Source organism: Onychostruthus taczanowskii, unplaced genomic scaffold, assembly GCF_017590055.1.
Source record: "Onychostruthus taczanowskii isolate IOZ18803 unplaced genomic scaffold, ASM1759005v1 scaffold1, whole genome shotgun sequence".
NCBI classification, from domain to species: domain Eukaryota; kingdom Metazoa; phylum Chordata; class Aves; order Passeriformes; family Passeridae; genus Onychostruthus; species Onychostruthus taczanowskii.
Window position 1 is genome coordinate 5649144 of NW_024496525.1, and position 12948 is coordinate 5662091.

General features: G+C 41.2%; 1 protein-coding gene across 2 annotated transcripts in view; it reads right to left on the reverse strand.

The window, feature by feature from the left end:
- RBM25 (RNA binding motif protein 25) overlaps nucleotides 1–9951 on the reverse strand; it is a 32259-nt gene extending 22308 nt beyond the window's left edge. For both annotated transcript variants that reach the window (XM_041399780.1, XM_041399769.1), the window contains exons 1-2: nucleotides 9811–9951; nucleotides 3059–3179 (exon numbers count right to left, since the gene is read on the reverse strand). In XM_041399780.1, coding sequence (XP_041255714.1) covers nucleotides 3059–3164 — 106 coding nt within the window. In that variant the 5' untranslated portion in view covers nucleotides 3165–3179; nucleotides 9811–9951. The remainder of the gene's footprint in view (nucleotides 1–3058; nucleotides 3180–9810) is intronic.
- Between the last annotated feature and the right edge of the window lie 2997 nt (nucleotides 9952–12948).

Consider the following 12948-nt stretch of genomic DNA (forward strand, 5'->3'; position numbering starts at 1 on the left):
CAAATGAAACCACACAGTACCTCTTTTACACTACCAAATTCACTGGCAGCTTTAAACACTTTCATGAGCCAATATTTGATCATAAGAAAGGCTCTCTATCTTTACATGCCAACTGCTAGAGGTGAAATATATTAAGTGAATGGATTTCATCAAAACTACGTGTTGGTCAGCAGACATACTGAGACTTGAGAACAGTGAGGTCAATCTCATGTTCTTCACAGGGATCCTACATCTCCCTTTTTTTTTATTCTACAAACCTCCACTGTTTTTTCCCCTCTCAATCCTTCCCTTACTGTTGTATTCGGAAAACCCTAAACAAACTTCTGCAACCTACTGGTCCATGACTTGTTCCCCCACTTTCTATAGTGTTTAGTCTTAAAACACTTCTCCTCAGACATCCTTTCCAGTTTTTTCCTCATCCACTCCAGTTTTGCTTTATTTATGTTTTTATTTTCTCCAGCTCTCAATTCTCTTCCTCAGCCCCTTCATATTAAGGTCATTCTATCTCTTATTCCTTCAAATCACTCAGACAATCAAAACTGTATTGCTCTCCCATGTTCTCTGTTTCAATACACCACAGCACCTCACAGGCTGTAGCAACTACTCCCAAGCAACACTGGTCGTGCAGCCCTATAATTAATATAATTATCACAATGGCTTTTAAAGTTACAGCTCGGCAAACACACTTGTGTTATCACTGATAATTCTATGAAACTATCTGCCCAATGTTCAGCAGAAGCCACAAAAATCCACTGAAATATCGGGCATCATCAGGAAACATAATGACCACAAAGGCATCATTTAGCTGCTACAGAGAAGCTTGGTGCACCTAGAGTTTTGACTAAGGCCTACAGACCTGGCCTCGGCAACCCAAGGCTGCCCAGCCTCAGAGAACAACACCCACACGACTTCACTGGTGAAGCAGCTGCTGCAATAGGAAAGGCTGCACGCTCCGAGACGTTTCAAGTGTGGAGGTTTGCAAGGCATGGAACGCGGCCGAGTGCACAGAGCCACTGAACTCACCTCGCCCGACTCCCACATCAGAACTGGGGCAGCAAGGAGAACTGAGTAGGCAGCGAGTTTAAAGACAGACTTAAGAGTAAGAGAATAGCACTTTCCACAGCAGTTAATGAACTTCTCAAATTTGGTTTAAGAGGTGACAGAGACGAAGAGAGTAAAAAATTCCAAAATGTTCATAAATGACAGGTCCAGAAAAAGACAAAGAACAACCAGATCTAAGATCCCTAACACTACCAGTGTATGAAGCAACAGACTCAGAAAGCAGACAGGGATACATGGCCACCCTAAGTACTGCCTTCTAGCCCCACCGCCCGCACAATGCATCAGCCTACATGGACTGCAGGTCTGACCTACTACAGCATTTCCGGCATGCAAAATGGGGTTTTTTGCACCTTAGTGGTATCCAGTAATCTTCAGAGATTTATCAGAATCACCTCCTTATCAAATCTTCCACACTAATATTGGGAAATGCTAGAACTTCCTGTTTTTAGCAACTGCATTTTTAAGCAAAGCAAACCACTTTTCCTAACTTCATTATAATGGAAGCAAACTACTCCAGCTGAAACTCCTCAAAAAATTACAGGCTGAGGTAACTAAGACATGAATTTTTGACCAAACAGCTAGCTAAAGATAATATTATAAGTTGCTAAAATTGTGATGTTACATAGGGACTAAATTCAGAGCAGATTTCATAAAATCTCTGTGGTATTTTCAGCTCTACTGATGTGCTTATACTAAGAAGTGAGATCCATATCCTCTACAAGTCAAAATATGTTGTCTGCACAGGCAAGCAAATCATGTTTCTCTTATGCAGACAAAAGTTTTATTTTCACCCAACACCAGCCTTCTCCACTCTACATACTATGCAGATTTGTAATACTGAGACTATTTAAACACAACAAGAGAACAAAAAGATCTTTGTCACACATGCTAAGAAGCAAAATGTTCAGAGCCAAAAATTATAACAGGCATTTTAAAATACATTTCAGAAAGATTTTTTTAAAGTATCTGGTGTTTTATACAGTAGTATACACGAACTGGAGCTGGGAAAAATAAGAGGCACGATTTTAAAATTCAACCTGAAATTTTTGATGGCAGGATGCTATCTAAGCAACTCTGCCTTTATCAGAAATAGGTAACATCTTACGTTCTCAAGAAAAATGTTTAGAAAAATTAATGCAAATAAAGATTAGGCTGATAAATGATGGGCAGAAAACTTTTTATAGTTCAACCATCTTTTTTTTGAATGCCAATATAATCTATAAAACAATCCTGTACAACACAGTTTAAGACAATATAGACAAGACAGGAGTTATTTTCTGCAGCTCTTGTGATGAATTCTGAAGAGGCAATTCTCTGATGCTTTCCCCTCTCCCACTTGCTCTATGGCTTCCAACCTCAAGTCATCATTATGTATACTCACAATGTACAGAAAGCAAATTGCTCCAGACCAACAAGTTAAAATCTCAACTCAAAAAGCAGAGGTTGATCTACAGATGAACAAATAAAAAAGGTAGGAATAATTTTGGGAAGATCAGAAGAAATTATAAGACTAACTGTAAATTTGCAAGATGTTTGGACAAAAGAATTTAAGAAGCAAAACAAAAGAAAGTGGGACACTAAAATTGAGAAAAACAACTCAAAAGTTGGACCTTCTCTGAAAGTTACTCCTCTATTTTCACATTATACGTACTCAGCATACCCAAGAGTTTCCAAAGGCTACTACAATAGATTACTGTCAAAACAGTGGCTTAGGAACACCTAACATAAACAGAAACTGCCACAAAGCTTCAGTCTTAAATAAAGGCTCAAGAAAAGTCCAGTAGTTCATTTCTAGTCAAAGGTAAACAATTTTTGGTAGACCAAAAGGAGCTTGCTCACAAGATGATCTGTGGGAAAACTAGAAACATGACTGCAATGTACACAAATCAGAGTTACTGAGATCTATTATTTACTAAAGTTACTAGCCTTTAAAGGAGTTCAGAATAATATAAAGAAATTAAATTCTACAATACTTCCACATATTAATATAACTTACCAGGAGGTACAGGTGGAGGAAAACCAGGAAACTGTGGAGGTGGGATCCCAGGGGGAAGCGCTGGGATTCCCATAGGAGGGCGATTCAAATGAGGTGGAAAAGACATTCTTGAAGTCACAATCTGTAAAAAAGACAGAAAAGGAAACTTGTACCAGTCAGTTCCCAAATGTGAATTACAAAAGCAGAGAAGTGGTAAATGCTCGTAATTATTTAAAGTTTTTATATGGACATTCAACTACAAATTAAAACTAATTTTTTCAACTTTTTTTTCCCCCCAACTATTCATTATGTTAGAGATGTAGCAGAAGTCTTCTTTCTCAATTAAAACCAGCACTTCTAAGGAAGTGTTTCAGAATGAAGAGAAAAACAAAGCTCTATCTAACTCCTCAAACCAATGAAGACCATTTAACAGTTTGTACAGTTTCTTTAAAATAAAGCTACCTTTGCACTATTAGAAAGCAAAACTGATCTTGTAACACATTTTCAATTAAGCAAGTAGTTCTGTTGTACAAGAAGTGATCACACACAATACAACTGTAGAACAAGACACAGGAAAGAACTGGGACATCGCAATGCTCAGCATTAATGGGAGTTGTATTTAGGATAACACTGGGGAGATTCTCAAATCCCAGCAGAGAGAGAGTTAAAAGCTTGAAAGAGGGTTCTGTGATCTATTTTTAACTTCCCAGTCCACAAATCTCCTAGTGCACAACTTGGACATCAGCCATGAGCTGAGTGTCAACATGCTCCCATAAAGAGTAAAGATAATTTCAAACACTATTTTCTATTCAGATTATTATTTTACATGCGTATTACTGACCCTGAAACAGAGACCACCCAGTCATAAAACACTCAAGATAAAACTTAGTGTATACACAACTTAATACAACTAAGGCATGCATTCTTGCTTCCAGTATTGTTTCAGTAATCTTACACAGTCAAGTCTTCACAGAAGGCTGGCCCTCAGTTCTAAAAAAAATCAAAACTGGTCACAATATTACTGCTGAGCATATACCTACATTCACACTGCAGTGAGGAAGCACTGGAGAAGTTCACACACAGTAGATCATGTGGATATGAATCACGAAGACACAGTACCACAAGTGACAAGAACCCAGTAAGCTGTCAGCAGAAACGTCTGCGTTTCTCACTGGACTCTACAGAGTGCCTTACAACCTACAGTGTCAGATCTGCACTGCCACTGCTTTCCAAGCAGGCAACCATGAGTCAAAACTGATGCAAGGCTGTCTGGAGAAACAGTTATGGTAAGCAAAATCCTGATACATACAATAGAACTGTAGATTGTAACATGCTTTCTTCAAGCCAGGGACACCTGAACACACAAAGAATGGAAAACAAGTTTTCCTCAGACAGATGTACCTTCCAGACTTGTTTGAGAGCAAGCCATTAGTCTTAAATACTAGAAGTAAAAGACAGGATCAGTACTCTACCATAATAACAGGTACATATGAAAAATGTAAAAAATTCTAATAACAGAACCACATAGAAAAACTTTATTCCCTCAGATTCTGGAAACAACTGTGAGAGATAAACATATACAGCGGACTGGAAAGGATGAAAGAGAAACCCAGATGTATTTGGTAATACCTTCTAACACCAGAACTTACTTATTCTGGTCTAAGAACACATATATAGCCCTACCACATAATTCATCCAAGGAAACATTTACATCTACATCAATTACACGAGGTATGTGATGAGGGCATTCATTGACCCCTAAGGGCATTTATCAATATCTCAGCAGGCAAAACAGTGAACACTCCTGTGACACAAGGTCTGAGATGGCAGAAGAAATAAGAGAGCAAATGCTAACATTTTTCCAACAGTTCAATAACGCTTTTATGCAATCTAATAAATATAAAACCTCCCCTCTGTTTTAAAATCCATATGCCTAAGAACACATTTCCTTTCTGCAATTCCTGAATTTTTAAAACTGTATAGACAAAAAAAAAGCAGCAAATATGTATGCCATTTTATTTTTAAAACAGTTGCTTATTGTCTCCTCAGACTACACGTACATCAGCTGACATTCATCCAGAATCTGGAACTTGTATGGTGTGGAAGGGAATAGAACTCCCTTATCTGCCTGGGTATCACTACTTGGAACTTTCATATGCAAAAAAAAAAATAGCCAACAGAAAACCCACAAAATTAAGATCTTTAAGGCCCCCAGTTCTTACCTACATTTCAAGCTGATAACAACTGGATAAAATTCAAAGCTGTCTTGGGGCAGGTGGTACACACAATAAGCTACTGGGCCTGAAATGGTTCTAAACAGGCTGAAATGGTTCTAAACAGGCTATAACAGAGCTGCACCATCAGAGGTCCACCTGATGTTAATGCATGGTCTGTAAAACATGTAAGAATAACTGGGGAAGTAATTTTCCAGGCTGCCTGTAGGTGCAATCCCTTCTCTCGCTCTGATAAGCACTTTATCTGAGCCATCATTTTGGAGATGCCAACAAAAAAAGCCTGGGGACTAAGAAGTGAATCAATTCTTTGAATTAAAAGATGCTGAAACATACCATAGCCAGTGGATGTTAAATATGCACAGAGAAGGAACTGTTTGGTTGGGGTTTTTTATAATTTAAATTAAAAAACCAAAGATTTAGCAGTCAACAAAGTTACTGTTGCTGCATAAAAGGAGAAAGGCAGCAAGAAGAGAACAAACTTAAGTCTTTCAATCTTTTGGGCAGATGATGTGGAACACACTGTTATACACTGTGCTTCACCAGTCCAATTCAAAGCACTTCCTTCTTTCTACCCCCACTCCCCATATCTGTACAATTACTTTCACAGCAGCTAGAAAGCTGCCCTGTTACTGACTTAATTCTTACATGGACCAATCCTAGCAGCTCTGCTGCCTGTGGCATTTAAGATCAAAACTAGAACTAAGGAAAGCCTTGGTCTCTTTCTCACTACTCTGTGTAACTGCTGATGTGAAAGCAGCAGAGAGCACGGTTTAATTCTGTTTCTGTTATGAAAGCTGTGAGGATCGAGATACCTGGAGTGAAACTGCTCAAGGGAGAAGTGAGAGATCTGGACAAGGGAGGAAGATGCATCCAAGATGCTACAATGAAGGGAACTGCACAACACTATCTTCTGTCAGGAGCTAGAGAACACACCAAAAATGTAGATCCTCTTCCAACAGTCAGAGGGGCTCTGTATAAAATTTCTAAGCAAATACAAATCAAAGGTTAGGTATGAAAATTGAGGAGATGCTAAGCTGGATCTATGTAGAATACACTTGCAGACATGTCAGGAACGTACCTTGAACTTCTCTGCAGACTGTCCTCCTACCTCACCAGTACAGTTCAGTGATCAATTTCTGATACATTTACTATGACCTCTGGAATGTACATGGTGATCTTCCAACTTCCCCAATTTATTCAAATGTCTAAGTAAGAAACTAAGCAGTCCTGACATATTTTCAAAGCTGACTTAGGAAGTATAGCCTTTAGTGAAACTGAATGTAAGCAGCGTTCTTGACAGCTGCAGTTTAACTAGCAGCTCTCTAAGCAAGAGTTTAACTTGTGTCAATGTTACAGTGGTCACAAAAATACAGGAGGAAGAAAAGCAGTGATCAATTGGCCTGATACCACTCAAAATACTGAAATAACGACATTTTTCCCTCCCAAAATGATGGATTTATGTCACATCTCAGACTCAAAGTGCAGTCAGTTTAGGCTGTGTCTGTGCCAGCAAGCAATACAATGGGAACAAGTCTGTGAAACAAAACTAAAGAGAGTTAGGACTAATGTCTATACTACATGTTTTGGGGAGGCCCACCCCACTAAAACAAATGCCAATTTGTAGGTATGAGTGCATTTTTGAATATATTTTCATCCAAAAGGAATTTAGCTTATCCACTGGAATAGCACAAACCAATATGAAAAAAACTTCCTAAGTGATGATGACTGTGAGACTGCCTTCAAGAGCACACCCTTGATCCAGTGAACACAGTAACGCAGGTGAACACCTGAGTTTATTAGCCTTGGGCCATTTCTCTAAGCTGCAGATTAATTACATAATGGATGGCAAAACACCTAAGTTTACTCTATGCAGACCCAGCTCAAAAACAGCCTGAGCTACTCAGGCAAGTGCTACATAAACACAGCTATAATATTCCAGGTTCAACTTTGGCCCAGAAGGAACTCAGCTGCTTTCTACACTGCACTTCTGACTTAAGTCCTGGTGGAATCAAGCAACATGCAGAGCAATCTGCACCCATCTCCTGAAACCTGGAGAGAGTGCAGGGACATAGCCATAGGTTCTAAGGTTTGGTAAAATCCATTGAGACTAGTTAATCCTGTCATGGTGAGATCCCTGCTGAGATGGAGCTCTGTCCACTAGGAGCACATTGGCTCTGATTTACAACTAAGCAAACACAGAGATCTCACCTTAGGGCTGGAATCAAGTGTGTGAGTTCACACAGAACTCAAAACTACTACAAAACAAGGATCACCATCACCCAGACACTGCTGCCCTGTTCTTCTTTGCAATCTCTGACTCCCAGAAGTCCCAATAAGAGGGGACTGATATTGTGCTGGTCTGGCTGCACTGTTAACACACTAATTTCTTTTTAAATCATAGTATTTTTAAAGCCTTCTGTTTTACTGACCCCATTTTTTTAAACAGGGGTGAAGAGATATGCCATAAGCAGAACATAAACTCAATAAAAATTGCTGGTAACGAATGCATTTTAAATTGACACTTCCATCATCTAGTCAGGGCAGTGTCAATTCTACCAGTGTTACAGGATTTGTATTAGTATCTCTGTTTACATTACAGAAACTTGATGTGTAAAAGTTTTATTTATTTAGAAAGTTGCAAAACATCTTAACCGATTTGAAAGCACTGAAGTTCCCCATGAAGCAACCAGTCACAATACTTACTACTGTTACACCAAACAAAGTTAAAACTGACTGCAAAACCCCTCAAGTCTTCATGCACAAATAAACTTCACCTGTTTTAGGAATACATACATGAGGTGCCATAGCAACAGTGACAGTATGGCTGATCTAGTTTGATTTAATTTTATCTGATTTTAACTTATTGAAATACTTTCAATATTTTCCCAAAACACTTGTTCTGCACCACAAACAGTCTGTACCCTTAGTCTAGAATAAGTTGCACAAAACAGCTGTGCAGGCTGAAGAAAACATATGCAACAAACCTGTCTGTTAAAGTCTGTACTATCACACAGGTTTGTGTATTGATCTCCACACAATGGGTGGATATTTAAGTAATTCCATTATAAAAGCAATCTCTTAGTTTGTCACCCAACAAAGGTGCTGTTTATATCATTACTTGTCATCAAAAAAAGCTCCCTAAAAGAAAAATCTTCTATTCCAAGCCAACTGGTTTCCTCAGTGAAAATGACTGTTTTCTCAGACCCCTACAGTTTTCTCCAAAATGGCCTGCAAGCAAAGCAAGATTTAAATGTTAAACACAACAGACACGGGGAGAGATAAAATATGTCACAGATTTCCTATGGGAAAAAAAAAATACTAGTATTTGCTCTAGCTTGTTTTTCAGAGGTGATCTAGAAAGAGTTTAGTAACTGCTGTGGAATAGCTGCATCCCACACTGTTATTATGAAGCAACACAAAAAGCAATGTGTTTATCTCAACCAAAGACATAGTCCAAAAGCCCTGTAAGCAGGGGTCCATTAAGTATGTAATCAGAACTTTAGGATATTTAATTCCTAATTCTGTGCCTCTGCACCCATATAAAGCCCTGGTTGGTGAAGTAAGTGACTTTCCATTAACTTGCCCATTGACTTTTCCCAAAACAGAAACATGGCTGTGACATTACAACACTTACATGAATGAGCACTCAGAGGCAGAGAAACAAGAAAATGCAAAGCACTCTGATCAATGCCACTCCTTCACAGGTAAAATAAGAAACTCTTCTATTCTTCCTTTTAATTTGCTCTGAACTCACCCCATAAATGCTGATGCAATACCTGAAATAATGCTTTCCTGCCAGACACAAAAAAAGGACTAAAATTCAGTGTGTGTGTATTGTCGTCTGAATGGGCTAAGAAATACAAAACTTTTGAGAGCTCACTTTCTCTAAGGCCGTTAACGACCAAAAAAAAAAAAAGAGAAATAACAAACCATTAGTTGCGTTCAGGATATTCCCTGTGTTGAAACAAAAAAAACCCTCTCCTTCAGGCAAACAAAGATCTTTTTCTTCAAGGGAAAAAGACATCATTTGAAAAACGTGTCGTGTGCACATCACAACGGCTCCAGACACGGATGAATCACCCTTGATTATTTTACGCACGACCTGCTAACGCGCGTTTTAAGATGCCCACGCCAATCCACGGTAAGGACAATAACTTCCTTGTCGCAATATATCGCGTTTCCTAGCGTGATCGGTTTCCCCGACGTGCAAAAGTAAAAATCCCACCCGCAGTCCCGCGGGGCCGGGCCCGGGGAGCAGCGTCGGGCGCCAGCAAAGCTCCGCGCAGCTCCGCGTCCCGGCCGTGTTTCTACCTCCCCTCGCTTCCCGCGGGGCCGCTCCCGAACCTCCCGCCGCGGCCGGCGGAATGGACTCCCAGGCGTCCCAGCGGGAGAGGAAGCGAACGGGCCCCGCGAGCAGCGCCCCGAGGCCGCTCGCCCGTTCCACGCCCCGTCCAGGCCCGAGCCGCCTCCCCAGCGAACGGGGACGCCGCCGCCGCGTGCCCTCCCTCCCTCTTCCCCCCGCAGCCCCTCGGTTCTCACCCCTCGGCTGCGGAGCGGGGCGGGGATGGCGCGGGGGAGGCGCTGGGCCGGCTGAGGCCCCGCTAGGCCGCGAACACACCGCGCCGAGCCGCTGCCGCCGCGCCGCGCGGGGTCATGTGACCCTCCTCTTCCGCCAGCGGCCCGGCATGCACCGCGCCGCGCCACCACAGAGGCGGCCGTGCCAGAGCGCCCCCGCTCGCGCCCAGGCAGTACCGCGGCCGACCATAGAGCGGCGGCGGGCAGAAAGGCCGGGGGCAGCCAATGGGCGTGCGCGCCGCCGCCATCTTTAGTGCGGCGGGCGGCGCGGGGCCGTGACCTGGCTCCGAGCTCCGCCATGTCGAGGTCAAGCGCCGCCGGTCGGGGCTAGGGCGAACTGGAGGCCCTGGAAAGCCTCCGGCAAGCCTCCGTCTGTGGAGAGCCTTGCCCGTCTGTCAGCCGTCATGGCCCCCTCAGCCAGACACTTAGGCCGGGCTGAGCTGCGACCTGCCCGTGACGGTGGTCGGGACGGGCTGTACCGCAGGCAGAGAATCCCCTCCCTCGACCTGCCCGCATTGTTTGGGATGCAGCCGGCTTTCATGGAAGGTTCTGTGTGCTGTAAAAGACCTAAGGATTTACACAGCAAAAAGAGTGGTGTCTTAGGCAGCTGTATGCTCATCAGAAAGACGTCACTGTGCTGTTGGGCATCTACAGCTGGTAGTTTCTCTGACCTACTTTCAGCATTTAGACTACATTAAGAGATAATTTTCAACGTGACATGCAAGACAGTAATTGCTGTAGTTACAACACTGGTGGAAATGAGTTGCAAGTGGAAAGAGGAAGTGACTATGAATGAGAGGAACGTGATCTTACAGTTTATTATGAGGTAGACCACAAAATGAACATACGCATAAGGCTGTTTAAAAAATGTTGGATTAGTTAAGGAAAAAAATGTGTTGTATTTTCCATTGCTTAAAGAAAAGTGCTCAAAAGACAAGAATCCCATGACAAAATCTCCACCCGTGGACTGACTTCTTCAGTACAAAGCAGATTAAAACTGTCTGGCTGATGTCGTATGTGCTACTGAACAGTCAACAACGGTTGGAACTAAGGTGCTGTTCGTCACCTTGCTTTACAAGATGATGTGTAAAGGTAAATATTTTAGCAATAGGAGATTTAAGAAATACTTCCAAGTTTGAATGTAATTTTCCCCCCACCAGAAACAGCATTTTTACTTCTAATTACAGCTTATTCCAAACAGCTGGCATATCTGCCTCAAACGAATACAAATTTAGTAACTACAATACTGACTACTGTTACTATTTAAATAATTTATAAGCATACCTAAGAAAACCAAGGAAAAGAGAAAGGGCATAACAAAAATGTTCAGAATCTTCTCTGTGTTGTTGTCTCAGAAAACAGCTCAGCTGAAAAAAGAAATGTGAATCCCAAACTGATATGTACTGCTGTAATAAGTTTTTATTTACAGGAAACATTGCAAAGGCTTTGGTCATGTACACGTTCATCAGGTGTTTTTTAGCCAAAGAAATAGGCTATTTTGCATTTATTCTTCTTACACAAATCAGCTGTAGCCTTCTGTATCCTTCTTAATCAAGGAAGAATAGCAGCAGAAGCATCCAGTAAATGTAGTTACTTTCCTGTCTTTACTCTTTCTGCTATAGGATTTTAGAATTACCCACCCCTAGTGCCTGTATTATCTTCCTGCCTTACAATTATGCAACTGAGATCCCTTTTCCAGATACTGATCACAGTTCACTTTCTTTAGGTTTCAGTACATGGCTTTTAATATTAAGGTTAAAATTAAGAGGTGCTCTTTTTGTCTGCCAATTGTCTTGTATTTCAAACATGAGAAATCATCCCAAAAATGTTAGGCAGCACCTCAGGGTACAGGGGTCCCATTGTTTCTAGACTATGTATTTTAAACATTTTATATGCATTTTTTCTTCCCTTCCTCATATCCTTTAATTGCTCCCTCTATCACATTACCAGTCTAAGTAGAGGCACTTAGAGGAAGATGCCTTAGATGCAAGACTCATTGATCTCTTTCCTTGGCCCCTCTAGATAGCACTGTGAGATTTAAGTTTCTACCTCATATGTATTATTTATATTCATCATTCAGGATTTTTTCAGTCTGAAGACATTTGGTTCACCAAAACTTTATTCTTATAGATGTCAGTCTATTTTGTCAATCTCTTCAATTAATCTTTTATGCAAAATACTGAGTGAAAATACATTATTCTAACAGCATGAAAGAGAACACAGAAGAGAGTTACTGTGCCGGTCTTCAGTCATTCATCATCACTAAGCTGCATAAAAGAAATAATTAAATCATGTATATGCCTACACAAATAGATATATAGATATATATTATATCTAGTATAATGATAGTACTTCAGCAATACACTTTAATTCTGAGAGGGCCTCAGTCACTCCTTGTGTTAGAAAATTCATTGATGCCTCATTTTCACACTAATTGGACCTGTTGACTCCGTTTTGTGAAATGATGATACTTCAGAGGTAAACTGGCAATCAGTGCCTTCTACCTGGATATCCAGTTTTGTAATTTGGCTCCCTTTTGAAACTGTTTAGCTAAAACTGAAGCAGGGGACCAAAGGATGGGGCACTGTCTGTTAGTGGTTATCAACATGTAATGTCCACTGAAGGGAAACAGTGCATGTCCCTCCTTTGGTGAAGTAACCACTAGCATTTGATCCAAACATCCAGCTGAAGACTGTTGTTACTTTATAAGAGAAATTGCCTGTGCACTGGCTGTGCTACAACAAAAATATTTTTGAAATCAGCCAATGAAAAATAACTGGCTATTTTCTTGTAGCACCCCATGAGCCAACAAGGGCTTGGAGCCACTACTGGCCAAGGTCCTTCCTCACTGAGTGGTTTCTTTGACCATCTCTGTGTGGTGCTCACCTCCCATTCCCATGGCTCCAGTTTGTGACAGTGAATCTGCCATTCCTTGGCAGGTGTGTGCCTCTATTTTGAACCTGCAATCTCTTTCAGCTATGCAAATAATGGCTGTTTACCCACAGGTTGAAGCTACAGTCCTGAAAGAAGCCCCAAAGGCTGCAGAGATAGTGACCAGTGGCTCTCCTTGTCGAGACTTCATTTAAACCCATGAGGGCAGAT